The sequence below is a fragment of the Sturnira hondurensis genome, unplaced genomic scaffold (assembly GCF_014824575.4).
Source record: "Sturnira hondurensis isolate 20B ecotype Veracruz unplaced genomic scaffold, ASM1482457v3 Scaffold0024805, whole genome shotgun sequence".
NCBI classification, from domain to species: Eukaryota; Metazoa; Chordata; class Mammalia; order Chiroptera; family Phyllostomidae; genus Sturnira; species Sturnira hondurensis.
This window is the reverse complement of record NW_028097436.1, coordinates 5004811-5024025: the sequence shown is the minus strand read 5'-3', so window position 1 is coordinate 5024025 and position 19215 is coordinate 5004811. Positions and strand designations below refer to the sequence as shown.

Sequence of the window (19215 nt, the reverse complement as noted above, 5' to 3'; positions counted from 1 at the left end):
TCTTTGTCCATTTGAATAGATGATTATTTTGTAGTATATTTAGAAGTCAAGAACTCTAATTTTAAACACATTTCCTAAATATAGCTTGTTCATGTGGTCTGCTCTGAATTTCATCCAAAGTCTTAAAGACTCTTAATAATTTTCTTGATTTCTGGATTTAAAAATTGAAAGGTTTAAAAATTTATCTTTATTATAGTAATTTTTTATTGTAAGACTTTTCACAAATATTTTTTCTAGACTGTTTTACCTTTTATATATTATAATTTCATCTTTTCAAGGCATTTAATATACTCTCTTTTAGTCTCTGTAGAAATGCTGGAAAAGAATTTGAAGCAGATGGGAAGGCAGCTTCAACAGCTTGAGAGAGACTTGGAAACCTTTCCCCCTCCTGAGGACTTGCATGATAAGTTTGTGACAAAGATGTCCATATCCTTTTGATGTCTAAATAACTTCAATTATCAGTCATGTAGAATTAGAAGATATTTAACATTTTAAATATACTTGCATAACCAGAGACCCTTCTATAGTGCCAAATTATAGGTTTAATTTTTGCTCTTACAGGGAAATTTATCAAAGTGTTTATTTATCATGAACAATACAGAAATGTATTCTGTTGATTTCAATTTTTTCCCCTTTTCAAAATCAACTTGGATAATATGTTCTCTCATCTTCTTCCTTCCGCATGCCTTATTTCCTTCTAATGTTCATGCTAGATTGAAAAGATATGAAAACTCAATTTGAGGAAGCTTGAATCTAACATGATGATGTGATTTAGGTATTTTGAAATGTTTCAGGAAGCAGATAAAGACTATAAAGTGGAGTGACTACTCAGCTTAATTTCAAGTGTTGGTATATACTAAAAATTAACTTGTGTTTCAGAAACTTGACTATTTTCTTTAGAGATACTGTAGTTCCAAAATCAAAATTGAGTTTGTCACCATCATTACTTGTGAAGGTATTCTCCAGACCCCAGATAAAATGGACAAATATACGTGTGTGTATATACATGCATATATAAAATTAATAGCTTGAGGCTTGTGTCCTACTTCATTTAATGTTTCTTTTGAATTCAATTATCTTTGGTTTTGCTAACTTTGTGGCTTAAACTCTAATGAGTAATTGAAGTAATAAACTTTATTTCCTGAAACTAATGTTAAGTTGCTTTGCAAACCAATCTGTGAAATTAGAGACTGATATCTTTTGTGTTATAATGAAGTATTACTACTATGCATTATTAAAATCCCATATGGACTTCAGAATTCTACATAAAAGGATAACCCACTTTTAAAATGAGCTGTTATAAATAGACACTCCTAATATTTTATTTTAAACGGAGTTACTTGAAGTAAAATAACCACTTTTCCTCTCTCTGTCACTTCTCCCCTGAGATTTGGAAAATCACAAAATTATTATTTGGCTTGTCATAGATTTTCTTATATATGCTTTCAGCTTGATTGTGAATTAGTTCCATTTTAGCTTTCTTCGCTGTATCTTTTGGGAAATATCATAAAAATACACTCCAGCGACAGTCAGTCCAGGCTAATATGCTTGCTCCTTCCCTAGCTTTCCTGCTTATCCAGTTTCTTCTTTTATGAGGCGGGTGCTGTTATTGCTGCACTGGAGATGGCCGGGGTTTTTTTTGTTTGTATTTTTAACTAAAAATGAAGTCTATATTTATCAAAAATATTTTTGCAGTACCTTCTCATTTGGTAACATATGCTTTTTAAAACTAAATTTGTAAAATTTGTTATTGCAAATTTATATTAGTTTCAGCCTCCTTAGCTTTTTTTCTCAGTCATCTTATTATTAAAATACTCGTATATGACAGTTTATTTAAATCATGAAGTACTGTTAATTGAAGTACTTATTATTGTTCCCTACAGATAGCATTTTAGAAAAGGTTTTGCTTGCATACAGTTTCTGGCAATACATCATGAGTGTATTAATTATGAAGGTCGGGTTCCTTGAACATGTAACCCAAGATAAATTCCTGAGCTTAGTGTAAATGTTTCAGAGCCATACTCAGCAGATAGGACCACTTGTATTCGTATGACAGGAAGCTGAATGATGGCGGCTTCTTGAAAGGTATGCAGCTCATAAAAAGCACCTCTCAGGAAATCAGAAACTGGAAGGATGATGCTTTGTTGGAAACAATTTTTTATTCTGAGTACAATTGTACTCTATGGACATGAAAGCTACTACATCCTGTCACTAAATATCACAACCTAGAAGCTTCTAATGAACTGATTAGCATTCACATATCTCTTGGAAATCAGATATATGAACACTTGGTGCACTTTGCTATTGACAAAGCTTATGATCATAAATATTCTTTGCTGAGATTAGACTGCACTTGCTTGCTTTTCCTCTTAGACATACTAGTATCCAAGTAATTAAATTCATTCATTGCAAAGCTTTGTTTACTTTAATTAGGACTGACAACAAATGAGATCTTGAATATTAAATTCATTTATACAGATCCTATTAAAATAGCAGATTGTGAGCTTCTTAGATCTTAGCAAATGGAAGATTTGGAAATGAAAATGCACAATGAATCAGAGATATATTTAACAAAGTTTGTGTTATCAACACTCAAACTTTGTTTTAATTTTTAGTGCTTGTTAGTTAAAGCACATATCAGATGTTTGCTTCAGCAACCAATTCTGGCAGAATAGGTACATTATCCAAGTTTACAACTAGTCAGTGTGAGTAAACAGTCATCATTTAGTGAACTATTAAATAATCTGTTAATCAAATTGTCTTAATTATGATACAGTTTTGTTATAGAAAATTTGACTAATAGCATTCAATTATAGTATTTTGTATTATTTCTCAATACATGCTTTTTTTGCATATACTTAGTATAAAATGTGAATTTAGTACATTCTTCAAAAAGCGTGAACAGTTATTTCATCCATATAGCATTGACTTTTAGTAATGATGTTACTTTACAACTGCTAAGCCTGCTCAAAAATCTAATTAGAGTAAAATAGTTTCATTGTAAGTGTTTGCTTGAAAAATGTTTAACACAAATTTGAGGTGAGGTCATTAATATTGTTATACACAAACTACTCTATGTGAGGTGAATATACATATTAAATTCTTATCAGTGAAAAACTTAAGAAAATGCCAGGATTTGTGTCATGCAGTACTTGTTCCTTTCTGCTGACCTTCAAATTCTGGTATATTTCTTGCTTTAAGGAAAAAAAAATAGATCCTAGAATATTGTCCTTGAAATTCTCCTTGCAAAAGGCTTAATCTTTCTATTTTCTTTTCTTCCTACCCCTTCCAAGTCTCTTAGGAAAAAATCATTTTGCTAGACATTTATGTTTTTATATTTATCACAACACAGGTAACAAGTTACCTGACTCTTCTCTGTGTTATAGTCTTTAAATTTGTTTTGCAATCCAGCTTTATTTTTGCATTTTCTTTGGTGTTCCACTACATAACAATGTTTTAGTCACTTTTGAAATTACTCTGTAGACGATAAAACTATTTCAATAAATTTTTTGAAAGACATCTTATCTATATTGCACACTGCATAAAATAGAGCATTTTTGAGGTAAAGGAATTCAGTACACTTTTATTTACTTGAACTATAGTTAGGAAGTAAAATAGAAGAGAGGAATGGGTGAAATGTAAACTTGTATAATACACTGTCCATTTGCAGGAGTGGGAAGTTGGGTGATACATAAAAGCAGATTTTTCTTAAATTGATCTTCTCTCTCCTCACTTCTTTCTCTCTTGTCTGTCTTTCAGTTAACCCCTTCTTAACAAACTTGGAAGACTTAGGTTATAATATCCTGTTCCTCATCCTCTGTGAATCTTCCATTTATATTGATCTTGTTCTTCTCTGAAATTTTGTTACACTCACAAAGGCTGTTCCACAGCTTAGCTCTCATGGCTGTTTCATAGTCACGCCTCAATCATTTCAGTCCATGCCAGCTTCGTAGTCAGGACTTCCCTGGCCAGGCAACATAAATTAGCCTCTGCCACTTTGTATTACATCACGCATTTTTTCATACTTATCACTGTCTATTTCATTTATTTTAGAAGGCAGGTTTCACAAAAGCAGGGACTTTGCTTATGTAGTTAACTACTGTCTTCAGTGCCCAAAAGAGGGGCATACAGTGGAGCTCAATGAATACTTGCAGATTGGCCGACTGGCTGCATGGCCGTCAGACCCTGGATACTTAAGAAGAGGTGTAAAAGGTATTGGACACGTGTGACTGAAGCTGATTTTTATCAGGTGTGTTCATGGAAATAGTAGACATCTTTTGTGGGGAAAGTACAAGAATGAAGGCAAAACATAAGAATAAATGGAGAATACATTAGTGCTAGGTAGTTAGGGAATGAGCAGTAAATGTGGACCAAGAGTGAATCCCAAATCTTACTCTGCTACTTAGTTGGCCAACGCTGTGTTAGTGTTTCAGAAGGTGTGTACACAGGTCTGGTTATCAGTATACCTTGCAAATGGAAGGATTACAATTATTCAGGTAGAAATTCATGAGAATTTGGCCTTTGTCCTACTAAAGGAATAGAAAATAGATTTTACAAAAATATCAAGTGTTTGGATTAATATCAATATTTTTGTAATGAATTTTATCAAATATTTATTTTGTTGCATGGCTCACCTATCTTTCTAAAGCTTTTTATAAATATAGAACTTTATGCTGGGGAAAAAATAAAGCCTTACTACTACTGAGGTGAGCATTACTTTTACCTGCTGTTTAACAGTTGGCACAAGAATACCTGCATTTGTTTCTTTTGAGTGATGATGATGATGAAGTTATTTTTTTGTCTGAATGTTTCACCATCTCTTTTTTTTATTGATTGATTTGAGAGAGGCAGACAGACATCAGTTTGTTCTACTTATTTATGTATTCATTGATTTTGCATGTATTCATTGATTTTGCGTGACCTGGGATTGAACCTACAAACTTGATGTATTAGAATGATGCTCTAACCACCTGCACTACCCAGTCAGGGCTCACCATCTCTTACTGAGTAACTCATTTATGTAACCATTTATTCTGTCCTATTGTACAATCATTTTAACCTTCTGAGAACTTGACTATTTCTAAAATTGTTTCAGTTTAATCACAATTTTACCCTTCTTGTTGGTAATTCCAGTTATTCAAAGCTCCACTTTATTTCCTTGGGGAGCAAGTTATAGCTAACAATTATAATAAAATTAACTTCTAAAGCTTTCCAGCTGTTAGAACAAGACCATGTAATTTTCGTGGTTTTACTCTTGGTCTTCTTCCCCATCTTTTTAAATAGAACTATACTATTTTAAAATTAAGTGAGTCCAGGCATATTCCAAATATCTCATTAACTTTTGATTCATATCTGAATATCTAAAATATTATTGGATAATACTTACAGCTTTAATTTAACCTACTTACCAAATTGGTTCTTGAGAATAGGCACATTCCTAGGTATTAGAATAAAATTGCTAGGACTTGTGAAGTGCCTTTTTGAAAACTCAAAGCCTTATAAGCAGTGATAGAGGCAGAAAGTAGTACCTATAGAACCGAACAGTTTGGAACACTCATGAAAATAGTGCAGCTTCTTGTCCAGGACCACACCTGTTCAGGCACTCAATTAACTCTTAACAGGGCATCACAACTGTTTGTGTGTGGGAAAGAGTATACGTGCCGTTTGATGTTCCATGACTTTCATCAGAATTGTGAGAAGACCTGTTACCCTTCCCACCAAAGTTTAAGACTGTTGACAGCAGAGCAAAATAAGTGATTGTCACTGATTAGACCTAGAACAACTAAGAAGGTGGAACCTGGCATTTAGAGAAGGGGCTGACAATCAGAGGTGACCACCCCCCAGGAACAGGCAAGAACAAAGCACGACTAGGGAACTGGATTACAAGGGGAAATACACGATGTCATTGCACGATGTGACTGCAGTGGACTACAAATGCTGTACGTCTGCAGTGGGAAATGATCGCTCACAGCTGCAGAGAAGAAAGCTTCATGGAAGAGGAAGAATTTAATGGAGCGTTGAATGATAGGCTTGGGCCTGCAAAGGCAGAAAACAATTTCTCTTTTAGACAGAAGTTAAGGATATATAAATAATCCATGTGGATACAATCTCTGTCTGGGATATAAGTAATTTTAGGTATGAGTTTATAGATAGAGTAGATGATAAACCAGTTGATTTCTGAGCCTATTAGGTAAAGGGAGTGATTGATATTCCACTTTACAAATGACTCCCCATATGTTCCATCTAATGATAGTTTCTGAATGCATTTCAAATGTGTTTTTTATTTATATAAGTTCATTTTACTGCAACATTTCATGTATATGGATATTTCACAGGACAAAGTATATTGGAACTTATCCCAGGTCTATATTGTTGTTATAATTCCTATATTGTTATAATTCCTTGTGATTTTGTTATTTGACTAATTGTAAGAAATTTTTATTTCTCATTCAAGAATTAAAGAATGATACCACGTATAAAGGCATCAATCACTGGTAGTATTATGATCTAGATTCTAGAAAGTATCAGGAGGTAATTTGCTATTCAGTTGAACATAAACTGAGCCACAAAAAGATTTATAGGTTTTCTTAAGGTCATTAAAAATAAAAATCAGCTCTTGCATTAAAATCCAGACTCCATGTATTCTAAAAGTAAGTGTGTATATATACACACACATGGTATAATATGAAAAGCAGAGACGTAGAAGAGCAATGGGCAACCCCTGGACTGACAGTAAACATGGGTGCGGGCCGGTTGGTAGTTGACTGGGATGCTTTTTTCCTTGTTGGGAGGTTGAGTTCTGATTACTAGAATTCTTCTGTGCCTCCTGAACTCCCCAGCAACCTGGCATCAGCTCTATTCTTTCATGCTCGGTCTTCCCCACCGCCACCCTCAAAATGAAGAGCCTGGATGAGTTGCTTTATTTTATCCTCCACTGGGCAATGCTCTGACCAGAGGAACCATATCTGTTTGAAATTGTTGAGAATTTTTTTTAACATTGGAATGTTTAATAAACATGACATTTTTGGTTTGCCTCTCTTGGTCTGAATCTAGTTATTCTTAATACTGGCCCCTTTTTTTAAAAAGTGTGCTAATGTCTGTATATCCTTTTGTGTTAGAGACAATAAGATGACTTCAGGAAGTTTGATTCTTTGCATTCCATTTATTTAAAACCCAATTTAAAGGACCCATAGACAATTGTGATCGACACTATAAAAGTCATCTTTTCAGACTGGTGATTTTATATCTGACTGCATCAGCAATATGTCATGCCACAGAGGAATTCCAGGTTTTGTTTACAAAATGTGTTCTGATTCCTCCAACACATTCACATTTAGACTTATCAATCTCAATGTGCATCAAACTAAGTTGTCATAATTAAGTGAGAAAAGAACATCTCCATGTGTATGTATAATCATAACTTAAAATCACATAGTGCATAGGAGAAACTACCCGTTTTCCAAAGGAGATCTTAAAACATGAATTTACTTACATGTGAGGTTTTAAATGTAACTCTTAAACATTTATTTTTCATTGCCTTTGTCACTTCATATAAAGCTTAAAATGAATTAGTGGGCAAGTACATACCAAGTATTTGTATGTACTCTAAGTGCCCTTTGTTTTTCTAAAATGTTTCATATACTAGCTTGTTTAGTCCTCACAACAGCCCTATAAAATAGGTAACATTATCATTATCATTCTCATTTTACAGGGGAGGAAATTTAGGCACAGAGAGATGAAGATATTTGCCCACAGACATGGTACAGCCATGCGTGGGAGCTGGAGCCCCTGGTCGTCCAGTTTAACTGCTGTGCTCAGTGCCTGTTATTGATTTCAGTACCATTGAAAGTACTCAACTACAACTACTTGAACTATATTTTTAAATCACATTTCATAACCTATGTAATATAAACGGGCAGATTGGAAGAAAATTTTCTTTGAATCCAGTTGTTAAAGACAAATATTACATGTATAAATATTTAAATTTTCTGATAATTTTTCCAGAGTTAATTAGAAATTGAATTTAAGATTTCATCACTGTATAGTATAGATTGAATTGTAAGAGTGGTTGACTTTTCGAGGTGATTTTGGCGTTTTGGAAATATATAATAGTAGCCAACAATTACATTAAAACATTGGACTTAAAAGGTTTTTTTCTAAAACCTTACTTTGACATTTCAGAATTCCTTAACTATGCTATACAGCTTTGTTATCAGTGCAAAGGAGCAATATGAAAAACTTTCAAAGTTGCATGAAAACATGGAAGAGCTGTACCAGAGCATAATGGAGTACTATGCCATCGACGTGAAGAAGGTGTCTGTGGAAGACGTTTTCACTGACTTAAGTAACTTCAGAACTGCGTTCATGGTATGTTAAAAAAAATTAGTCTATTTTTGCCGAAGAATTTGTATTTATATTGAGTTGGCCAAAAAGTCCAAATGGTTTTTTGCCGTAAAATAAAAGACACATTGTTTCATTTACACCTATAACTTCATTGATTTGGACATTTTGAAGTCCGCTATCTCCCTTGTGGTATGACAGTGATTGTTCTCAGGTAGTGAGTGTCTCGACTTGATCATTATCAACTTCCCAACCATGGAGCATCATCTGGTGAGAAATCTCCAGCAGGAAACTTTGCAAATCACTTTTGACATGTTTGATCAGTTACAGTACCTTCTCCATACACTGCAAAATCCTTTTTTGAGTTTCAGTTGCATTTTTACCTTTCTTGAAATAATAAAGCTTTTGAAAATAATGTGCTTTTTTTAAAAAATGCATGCTGATATGACAACTGTCACAATACAATCTAACAAAACTGTGTGGAATGAAGTTAAAGACGACTAAGCACTGCTAGAGGAATCTTACAGGAAAAAAAAAAATGAACATTTTGGCCAACCCAATACTCTCTCATCTATTACCACTTTTACTTCATTACTTCATTTCACTCCTGTTGTCTAGTAATACCTACTTTTTCTGATGTTGAAAGTTAGCTCTTAAAATTTCAAATTTTAAATCTATTGGAGAATGTGTGGTTTCTTCCTTTTTTGGCCTTCCAAACAATAAACTGTAATTAGAAATTTTGATTGAAAATGTGACAAATTCTGAAGTGTTTCATAGAGACTCCCCTCCTAGCAGATTACAGAGCACTTTTGTAATAAGTTTTTTGGCTATGAATTTGTTTCATTATACTTAAGATCAATTTATATTTTTGTGGTATAATTTTACCAAATTCCGTGTAGTTGTTATGAAGCTTTTTCTCCCCTTTTCTTAATGCATTGTACAATAAGCTACCTGCAGTTTGCCTTTGAATGGATTTTACATTCCTAGGGTTTCCTTTAGATATTTTAATAGGAAGGTCAGGTCTTTGATGTGGAATCCTTTCATTTAGGTATTAAAAAGATCTTTTGAAAAGTATTAGCTGATTAGATGGGGGGAGAACCACACTCATATTAAAATGAAGAAGCATTGTTGCCTCCCTAGGGAACTGGAGATACATTTCTGCAAAGAAAAATTACATTATTCTTAATAGATGGGTAAGTCATTTCTGTATTTCAGCAAATGTTTGAGGAGATTTAAAAGTTTTGAGTAACTGAGTTGTTTTTTTTTAATCTGAGGAAAACTTTATTGCTGAAATGATTGGACTCGTTATAATCACTTGCTTATGATTAGATAGTCTTTGAATAAAAGTTAGTATTTTAAAGGAAAACTAGTTTGTCTATGTGAAACACACATTTTGCTTACAGCTCTGGTTTATTTTCTCTACAAAATGAAAGTGATTCTTTAATTATTTCTGTGCTAGAAATGATTTTGATTATGAAGTGTATTCTGTGCCTATACATGTGATGTATTGAATGATATATTATTTTAGTTTTTATAAGGTTCTATGAGGCATCCTGGCTTTGTGTAAGTAGCAAAGGCCTTGTAGTCTGAAAGAGCTGGGTTTGGATTGCACACTAATTAAGTGACTAGGAACACCGGCCTTTGGGAGTCCCAGTTTCCACATTTGTAAAATTGGATGTTAATTTCTTTCTTGTGCCAGTCTTTAAATATTAAATGAGATACTATATGTTAAGTGTTTACATTGCTTTTGGCACATGGTAGTTGCTTCATAAATTCTTATTCAGTAAAGGGTTAGTTGGTTAATTCAGCAAACTCAACGTACTCAAGTCTTGAGCATTCCAGAGAGAGCTCTGGCCTTCGACTGATTCCTGAGAGATCGGTCACCTCTAAGCCCCTGGGAAGGGTGTCTTTGTATACCCAGGACCAAGCCAGATAGTCTATGCCAAACATGCAATTTATGGTGAATACCTGTTTTTGGTCACCTGGTGCGCTGGCTGCACTGTGTCATTTGGTCCTCTGTGGGGCACTGGAGACTGAGGAGCTAAGGTGATTCATTCATGCAGGAGACCCACACCTATGCCACCAACCTCCCCAGTAAAAGTTCCGGACACCAAGGCTTGGGTGAGCTGCCTGGTGGGCAGTCTGCTTCCTGTGCTGTCACACATTGTTGCTGGAATAATCAGACCCCATCGGGAGAGAACAGTGTGATTTTAATCTCTATCCTTTTCCTATAACAAATTGTAACAGTGGATAAAACAGCTTTTCTGAGTTCTGTGAGTCCTCCCAAAAAATAATCAAACTTGAGGCTTGTCTTGGGGACCCCCAACATAATTATGCATAAAATTATAAAATGCGTATTTATAAAATTATAAAATAATAGCCATTATATATTCAGTATTTTCTGTGAACCATTTTCCCAAATACCTTATATATTTTTTCTCAATCTGAATAATTATCCATCTTTTACTGTTACCATTTTTTTTGTGGCAAACGAGGAAACTGAGGCACAGAAATAGAATATATCTAGCTCAATGTCACTTTGGTGTAAAATGGTAGAACTAGAATTTGAACTGGTACAGGCTTCCTCCAAAGCCTGTGCCCTGAAATGCTAGGCACGGCGGCTTCCCTTGTTCGGCTTGGGCTCTATTTTATCAACAAGAACACTGGCGTTTGGAGGGTTTCCCAATGAGACTACGTCTATATTGTAAGTAGTTGAATTGGGATTTGAATCTATGTCTAATTCCAAATCATTCTGAAGTCTCGTAAGATTAGAGGGTTTGGGCGTTCTATAACTTGGCATTTCTGTTATTAAGTGGTGGGCAGATGGAGAGTTAAGTGTTTGAATGAAGAATGGTTCAAAAACAGAGGATAAATGCGTGATAATATACTTTGCCTATTCCAGACGGGTTAGAAGTAGCTGCTTTCACAGATGCACAAACTCTTGTACACACACTGTACTAAATTAAAATCAGTAGAGTTAAGTATTTTTTAAATTAAAAAAATTTAAATGTTTTGGCCCTGGCTGGTGTAGCTCAGTGGATTGAGCGAGGGCCTGTGAACCAGACAATCGCGGTTCAATTCCCAGTCAGGGCACATGCCTGGGTTGCAGACCAGTTTCCGGCAGGAGCCAGTTCCCTGCAGGGGATGCACGAGAAGCAACCATACATTGATGTTTCCTTCCTCTCTCCTTCCCTTCCCCTCTAAAGATAAATAAATAAAATATTTTAAAAAATTTAAATGTTTTTAAAATTATTTTTCTTCTAATTTGAAGAGGAAATTTTTCTTTAGAATAACAATAAAGATAAAGGTGATTGGATGGGAAGTACAATTTTGCATCCACTTTATTCTTTCTTTCTGACAAATATGGTTATACTGCTTGAATTCTGGGCACTGGGTCTTTAAAAATACCACGATATCAATATTAACAAAAATTATTAACAAATACCTTGTGGTTTTAAAACTTCTTCATGTTTTAGGTTGCCATTTAATTTCATACTATTCAACTTTGGAAAACAGGTTAAATTTAGTGAGTCTCTATGAAAATGTTAATAATAGATGTGGGACTTTCATCTGGTGAAGGTCTGTTCTGGAAAGCCACATAGTATAATAGGCAAAAAGTATATTTTCTTTTAAGAAAATAGTGTTGTGATATGCTCACACTGTTACTTCATCCACTGGAGCATAGGTGATATGCCTGCTCGTGAATGAGTCGAGCGTACTGTTCAGTGTTCCGTGGCAGCCCGTTTTGTACCACGTGTGAGGAGCTGGGAGCCACTGTCTTCCCGCCACAGCTGCCTTCCGTGGCGGTAGTTTTTCACCGACTCTTTCTCTGGAGTTCAGGAGGGAGCACGCCTCCATGTTTTCCTGGCTGTACTATTGTGCTCACCTTTGTGGTCCCTGCTCAGGTATCATTCAGCCAGTCAAGACCTGTGTCTATCTTGTTTACCTTTGTGTCTCTAATTAATGGAATATAACAAGTGGGCAAATTTATTAAATAACTGATGTTCTCATCAAAATGGGTGATATGCTTTAATAGCTAACTCATAGTGCTGACCAAGTACCAGGCGTTGTATTTTAAAATCAGGAAACTGAGGCTTAGAGACATGATGAGTTGCCAGTTTCTACCCAGTTCCACAGTTACAAGAGGCAGAGCTGAGCTGTTAACCAGAGGAGTGGGGCTCCACAGTCTATGCCATATGTAGATGAACTCTGTTAATTTCTATTATACATAGGAGTTACATTTAGTAGATTCACAGGACTGACTGGAAACCTTACTTCTGTCCCGAAAAAGGGGATCACTCTTACTTTTGATAGTAATTTAGCTTGCGACTAATTTATCCAAAAATACTTGTTTTAGGCCCTGTCTGGCGTAGCTCAGTGGATTGAGCGTGGGCCTGCGAACCACACAATCGTGGTTCAATTCCCAGTCAGGGCACATTCCTGGGTTGCGGGCCAGTTCCCAATAGGGGACTCACGAGAGGCAACCATACATTGCTACTTCTCTCCTTCTCTCCTTCCCTTCCCCTCTAAAGATAAATAATTTTAAAAAAACAACTTGTTTTAGGATTGCCCCAGATTTTAAACTGAAGCAATGAAAGACTGGCTCACTTTCATTCAGAGCTCTCTACTATAATTGACTAATCCCTACAACCTCTCACCAGTGTTACTAGGATCTCACAACTAATTTGTATAGATATAGCTGCTCTCGCTCTCTCTCTCTCTCTCTCTCGGCCTTTTTATAATACATAAAGTAGAAATATTTTTTCCAGTCTGCAGTCTCAAGCTATACAGACCGAGAGGGTGTTTCATGATCTTGGAGCTTCCTCTGAGGAAACCCTGTTCATTCTGAAGTAGTTTTAACTAATCCCTTTTCTAGTTGGAGTTCCTCAACTGGGAATTTATTTGTCATCAGCATTGCTTTAACAGTCTACTCTAGGTAGCGTGCACATAGGGAATGATTTTTATTTAGAACTAATAGCTTTCAAAATAGAAAATTAGTTTACTTTGTAATTTTACCTAGCTTTTTTATTATTACCATTTTCATCGGGCCAAAACTAAAACAACAGCCACTGAGTGTTTGCTTCTAGCTGGACCCTGTGCTAGGTGCTTTACGTGTGTCTCACTTGGTCCTCATGCTGTTTGTGAGAGGTGCAGAGTGTTACCCAGGAGGGTAACTGCAGCAGGGAGACCTCAGTGCATTTGCATAGACCCTGCATAATTGGTAGAGGCTAGGGTTTCAATGGAGGCCTGCCCAGTGCAAAGCATGGACTTTTCTAACATTTACAATACAGTGCTGCACAGAGCATTTGTAAGAAAAGTCAAAATGCAATTTTTTAAGAGTTTTAAAAATATTTTACTAGAGGGAGTCAGCACAAATCATACTTTATTTCTTCACTCTTTAATATAATAACTTCCTATTTGTTTACATTGATGGGTGTGTGATAGAAGAATGCTTGCAGACCTGCTTTTATTTCAAAGCCTAAGATGTTCTCTTTTAAAATTAGAGGCCAATTAATAGCGGGAGTGAGGGTTAAAGTGAGAGGTAGAGTTAGCAAACACCTTTCTGTGGGAGATTTTTATTTCCTTTTGGACTTACATGAAGCCTAGAGTTCAAATTGAAGGCAGTGGGTGGAACTACTTGACCTCACTGTTCAGGCTGAGTAGACTGGTAGCCTACCAGGCATCAGGTATCGCCGTGAGGTTCCTGCCTTTAGTAGCATAGTGTTACATCATAATAGTCATTGTTTTCTCCTTGTGACTGGTTTTAGACTCATCGGTACATGCCATTACCAGTGTACCTGCTATTAACGGAGATGTCATGCTTCTACAGGGGGAACTGAGGTTTTTGTTGGATCTTGCTAGGTAACCCTTCTCCTACTTTATCTTACCCAGTAGCTATAGCATGTGGATGTCTGTCCTTTGAGTGTGAGCCTCATTTTTGTGTCTCTCATTGGTCACTGTGGCCTTGAAGCATAATGTATATCCTGGTTGCCCCTTTCCTATTCATATTCATTTTAGAGAATGTTGCTTAAACTGCTTTTACTCACATAGGCCTGAATTACATGGTTTCTTCTTTACATCGTACTTCTTATTCCGATGATGCTTCCTTTTTCATCATTGAAAGTTCGTTTGGTATTCTCTAACCAGAATTAGTAGCACAGTGCAACAGCACTCTTGGTTCTTTAAGCTAATTTCATCTGACACCTTACTTATTTTGCTTAACGATCTTATTTTAGAGAAGTACTTCTGAATGCTTTCACCTCTTAGGACTCCTTCATTATTTGTCCCCTTTAGTTAACATGTTTGAAAATAAATTTCTCTGTCAAATTACACATATTAAGAATGTACCGTTTTTCTGTTTTAATCAGAGGCCTTCTGTGGAGACCCTCTGAGTTTACAGTTGCGTGTGTTCCCAAGTAGAATTGATGTGAGTACATGAGAGAGGTCAGAATTGTTGGTTCATGTGACTACTTTTCTGAGTGTATGAACCTTTTCTGTTTTAAAATACTAAAAAAAGATTAATGGGACATTTTTATAGTTTCTAAGACCTTGCATATCTGAATACCCCACTTTAGGATTAATCTTTCAAGGGCAACAGAACAGAATTCCTGTGTTTAAGGGATTACTGTTGTACACACAAAAGTGGGAGCCTTATATGGTCTATATTTTTCTTTTTTTGCCCCCTAGTTTTAAATATATAAAAGTGCTAAACTTTGTACTTACTTTGTAACTCATGAGGTCCAGTCTGTTCCTTCCTAAACCTGGCCACATAGACCCGCCCCGTCTGAGTTATGCGCAGTGACAAAGAGAAAGGGCTCTGATTTCCTCACATCCTAGGTGACGTGTGAATTCTGCCAGCAAGAAGCCTCCTCCTCCTGGTCTGTTTGTAGTAGTGATGTCTGGCCTCCGCCTCATTATTGGACACAGAACTGCTGAGGGTCCAGGCCCTGGCATCAGAACACCCTGGGCGATAGGATGCGGGACAGGTCGGTAACCTCACTGCCGCCGCCTCCTGTTAGTAACAATTTCTTAGGGGTGTTACTTTTCAAGATCAAATGGCATAATGTACATGTACCCTCAAAACAAGTTAGCTCTCTACAGATAATAGATGTGTAGTGATTTTCACCTTTCTCAATTCATTATAACAAGGCAGTATTTTACGAATTTCATTTTTCATCAATATTTCTATCTTTAGATTACTTCTTCCAATTTGTTAGTGTTATGGTTTATCCAGTTAAAGATTTGTCATTCATGCTGTTTGCAGACTTTAAGTTGATTTTGGGTTCATATAAATGAAAACATTGTGTAGTGAACAAATATAAAATCAATTACAATTCATTTAATCTTGCTGTTTGTGTTGATCAAATACAATTTATTCTATTACTGAATAACCAGGCTAAAGTAGTGATTTGCCAAACAAATATGAATTCATCCAGTGATGGTATTTTTAATATATTTTTTTTGTAAAGAGGATAGCCAGAACAAAACTCATTTTGACAGATCATTTAAGTAGATAAATTTGATGCTTGTCAGCTCTAAATGTAAGACTACTATATAGACCAACTAGGTAACTAACAGAAACTCCAAAGCACTAAACATTTTTTGTATATTCCTTAATTCTTGTAGATTGACTCATTATATGTCAGGTTTTCAGAGAAAAGAAAATTATATAAAAGTCCTATGGTTGGATGTTGAGTCAACTTATGTAATTATAATAGGACCAAGATGTATCTTTAATCCTTGCTATCTTGGTGAGCTTACAAGTTGAAATTTGTCTTCATTGTCACAATTGGTATTCTGAGATCATACTTAGAGGTATAAAGCCCCAAACCTAGAAAGAAATAAGTTTTTTAAATATAGGATCTTATTTTCTTCTTATCCTTGGTATCTATTTATTTAAGGAATTAGATCAGTCCCAGGTGCTGAATATTTTGGATCTGAAACCCTGAAAATTAGTTGCTAGGTTCTTCTAATTTTTATCCTTTGGGCTTTTCACAATAAAAACACACTGAGACTAACTGGCTAGCTTTTTCTCTTTAGTGATAATATTTATTCTTACTCAGTGGGATAATGCGTGCACTTGACTGATGGGTTCTGTATGACTAAATAACTGGTAATTTATATTTTCCTTTTATATTTTAAGTATTTGCTTGTTCACTGAAATAATATGGCAAAAGGTAAAAGAGGATTATTCTATACCATAATGAGGCCAATGATTGATAACAAAAAGAAGTCAACTAAGTAACTAATACAAAATCATAAGTAGATTACTCCATGTAATTGAAAAAATAGCACTAAGCTAGGATGCCACCAACAGAAGTGAATGAAATGGCATATTCTTTGCATATCAGATATTCTGATCTTCCATACCATGAGAGCATGAGTGGGGGGGGGGGGAGAGAGAGAGAGAGAGAGAGAGAGAGCGAGCCCTCATGGGAACACTGAGAAGACTCTTGGCTTAAGACTACATTTTGTTATATCTTAAACATTACCAGGTTTGCATGGAACATTTTTGGCTTTAGTTGGGTGTTCTCCTTGAAGAGGTGATTATCAGTAGCCAAAAAAAAAATGCTGCCCTATCACCAAGCCTACCATAACGCACTGTACTTCGTGGCTGCCATCTTGTGCCTACCTGTACCTTTATTTAGCCCCACAATCGAAAGGTAAAGAGAATATTTTTATAGTGTATCACTTCAGAACACAAAGGAAGAGAACACATTTAATGGAAGAGTCAAATTCTACTTTGGGAAAACCTTAATTATAAACATTTCATGCTTTATTAAAGAAGTTATTGAATAGGTTGAAATATCTCACTTATTTGGGAAGTTTACAGAGTGTTTGAAGGAATAGCAAACACACTGGTAGCATAGTGATGAAAGGTTGGTAATGGTAAGTCCCTGCTGGGCTAACAAGTAATTTGTGTTTCATCTGAGACTGACTTTACAATAAAGAACAACTTCAAGCTGAAACAGTTTAATCATTAGCATCTGCACATCCTTTGGGGCATTCTCAAAGGATAGTGTCCCGTTGTCATAAGTTTCACAGTCGTAAAGTGCTTAACTAACAACACCTTGTACTGAATGCTAAGTTGATGAGCTGTTTGTGCCAGTGTAACATGCTCTCCTCTTCTCAGTGGTCGCTTCTTTTATGGGATTTGGTGATGCCAGAGACATTAATTTGGTAATTTTTAGGTCATATGTATTTCTTTGTAAAGCCTCTATTTTGTAATTATTGCAAATAAGGGTTTCTAAGAATGAACTTATTTTCCATGAAGATAGTTATAATCCTATTTTTGAATGTGGAGGGAAATTTTATATTTACAGTAGTTACAAAAGAAAATATTTTTATTGAAAACTGACAAGTACATCACATTTTTCAATATTCTTAAAGATTTTTGTCACTGGCATTAATTATTTAAAGATTTCTCTTTTATGTTTCTGTCTAGGACTACATATAAGAGTACAGGCATACATTTTCAATGTTTATAGAAACTACTTTCCATTTCTTCCTGAAAATGTTATCAGAAATTTCTAGAAAGAAGTCATTTAGTGTGGTTGAGTGTTGTCTCTTTGCAAGATGGAGTAAACTCCTAACGAAGGATCACTGGGAATGTGTTGAACTCCTACCTGGTTGTTTACATTGAGAAAATTAGCCTGTGTTTTCATATTACCTTCACATCCATCCTTTGGAAAGCATGTGGATTTAAATTAGGTTTGTCTAATCGTATTTTAAGGACTTGAAGCAAAAATAGAATAGTAGGACGTGAGAAAAGATTTTTTACTGTAGTGAAAACTGGGCTAAGGAGATTCATGGCTTATATAGCTTAAATATCCACTAATGTTGAAAGAAATACATCTCTGAAAAAGAAGACATTTACTAGCTTTTTAATGTTATTTTTCATATAATAAAGTCTGCACTAGTTTTTTAATTTATAAAGCGATACAGGATATTATCATATGTTGAAAAATGGTCAGTAGATACATAGGTCTGTTTAAATAGGCTAAGACTCATCAGTAGAAATGAAGTACAGTCATAAAGTCGGGATCTGTGGAAGTCTACTTGTGTTTTATATTTTCATTCTTATATTTTATCACAATATTATAAAATAAAACTAATGCATTCTTCAAGTAGGCATATTTGGACTACAGACTATTTCCTAAGTTTGGTTTTTCATTTTTAGGGGCAGGCAATATGCACCCTAAATTTTTATATTTTGAACTTTGGGGGGGAATTAAAACAACTATTAATTGTATCATTGGGCAATGTTTTACGTTAATTTATCTAGAGTGCAGGCAGTACTTTGGAGAAAGAAAACAGGAAACTAAAGTACTTCTTTTTTTCTAGAGTAAAATTTCGTAAGACATATTAGATTTAGAAGTATCAAAAATAATATTTCTATAGATACATGTATTTAAATCTTTAGAGGTAATCTAGACTTGAGGTCAAGTGTAGGTTTTGCCTTCCATATACCTCTCTACTTTCCCAGCCAGTAACCCAGCTGCAGTGGATGCATGCTTTGACAGCAATGCCCTCTATTAAATCAGTGTACAGTCACCTCCGAACATCTTGGAATGGAAAGAATGTATACGCTCACAGGAGCTATGAAAATTGGCACGTCCCCAGTATAATAGACACACATATATGATTGATGGATGCTAGAAAGTGGCTTGTACTTGATTTGTTGATGGATGAATAATTGTGTGTGGTATCATAGTAGTAATGAAAAATATATAGATTAGTAATATAGTAATTCAAATAATAATGGATAATATTTATACAGGGCTTACTATATTGGCAGTTCTGTAAGTCACATGTATCAATTCATTTAATTCTTATCATATCTTCATAAAATTGGTACTATTTTGCCCATTTTAC

At 35.1% G+C, this 19215-nt stretch overlaps 1 protein-coding gene across 2 annotated transcripts in view; it reads left to right on the top strand.

The window, feature by feature from the left end:
- DIAPH3 (diaphanous related formin 3) overlaps positions 1–19215 on the top strand; it is a 475029-nt gene that overhangs the window by 298168 nt on the left and 157646 nt on the right. For both annotated transcript variants that reach the window (XM_037038667.1, XM_037038668.1), the window contains 2 exons: positions 302–426; positions 8203–8367. In XM_037038667.1, coding sequence (XP_036894562.1) covers positions 302–426; positions 8203–8367 — 290 coding nt within the window. The remainder of the gene's footprint in view (positions 1–301; positions 427–8202; positions 8368–19215) is intronic.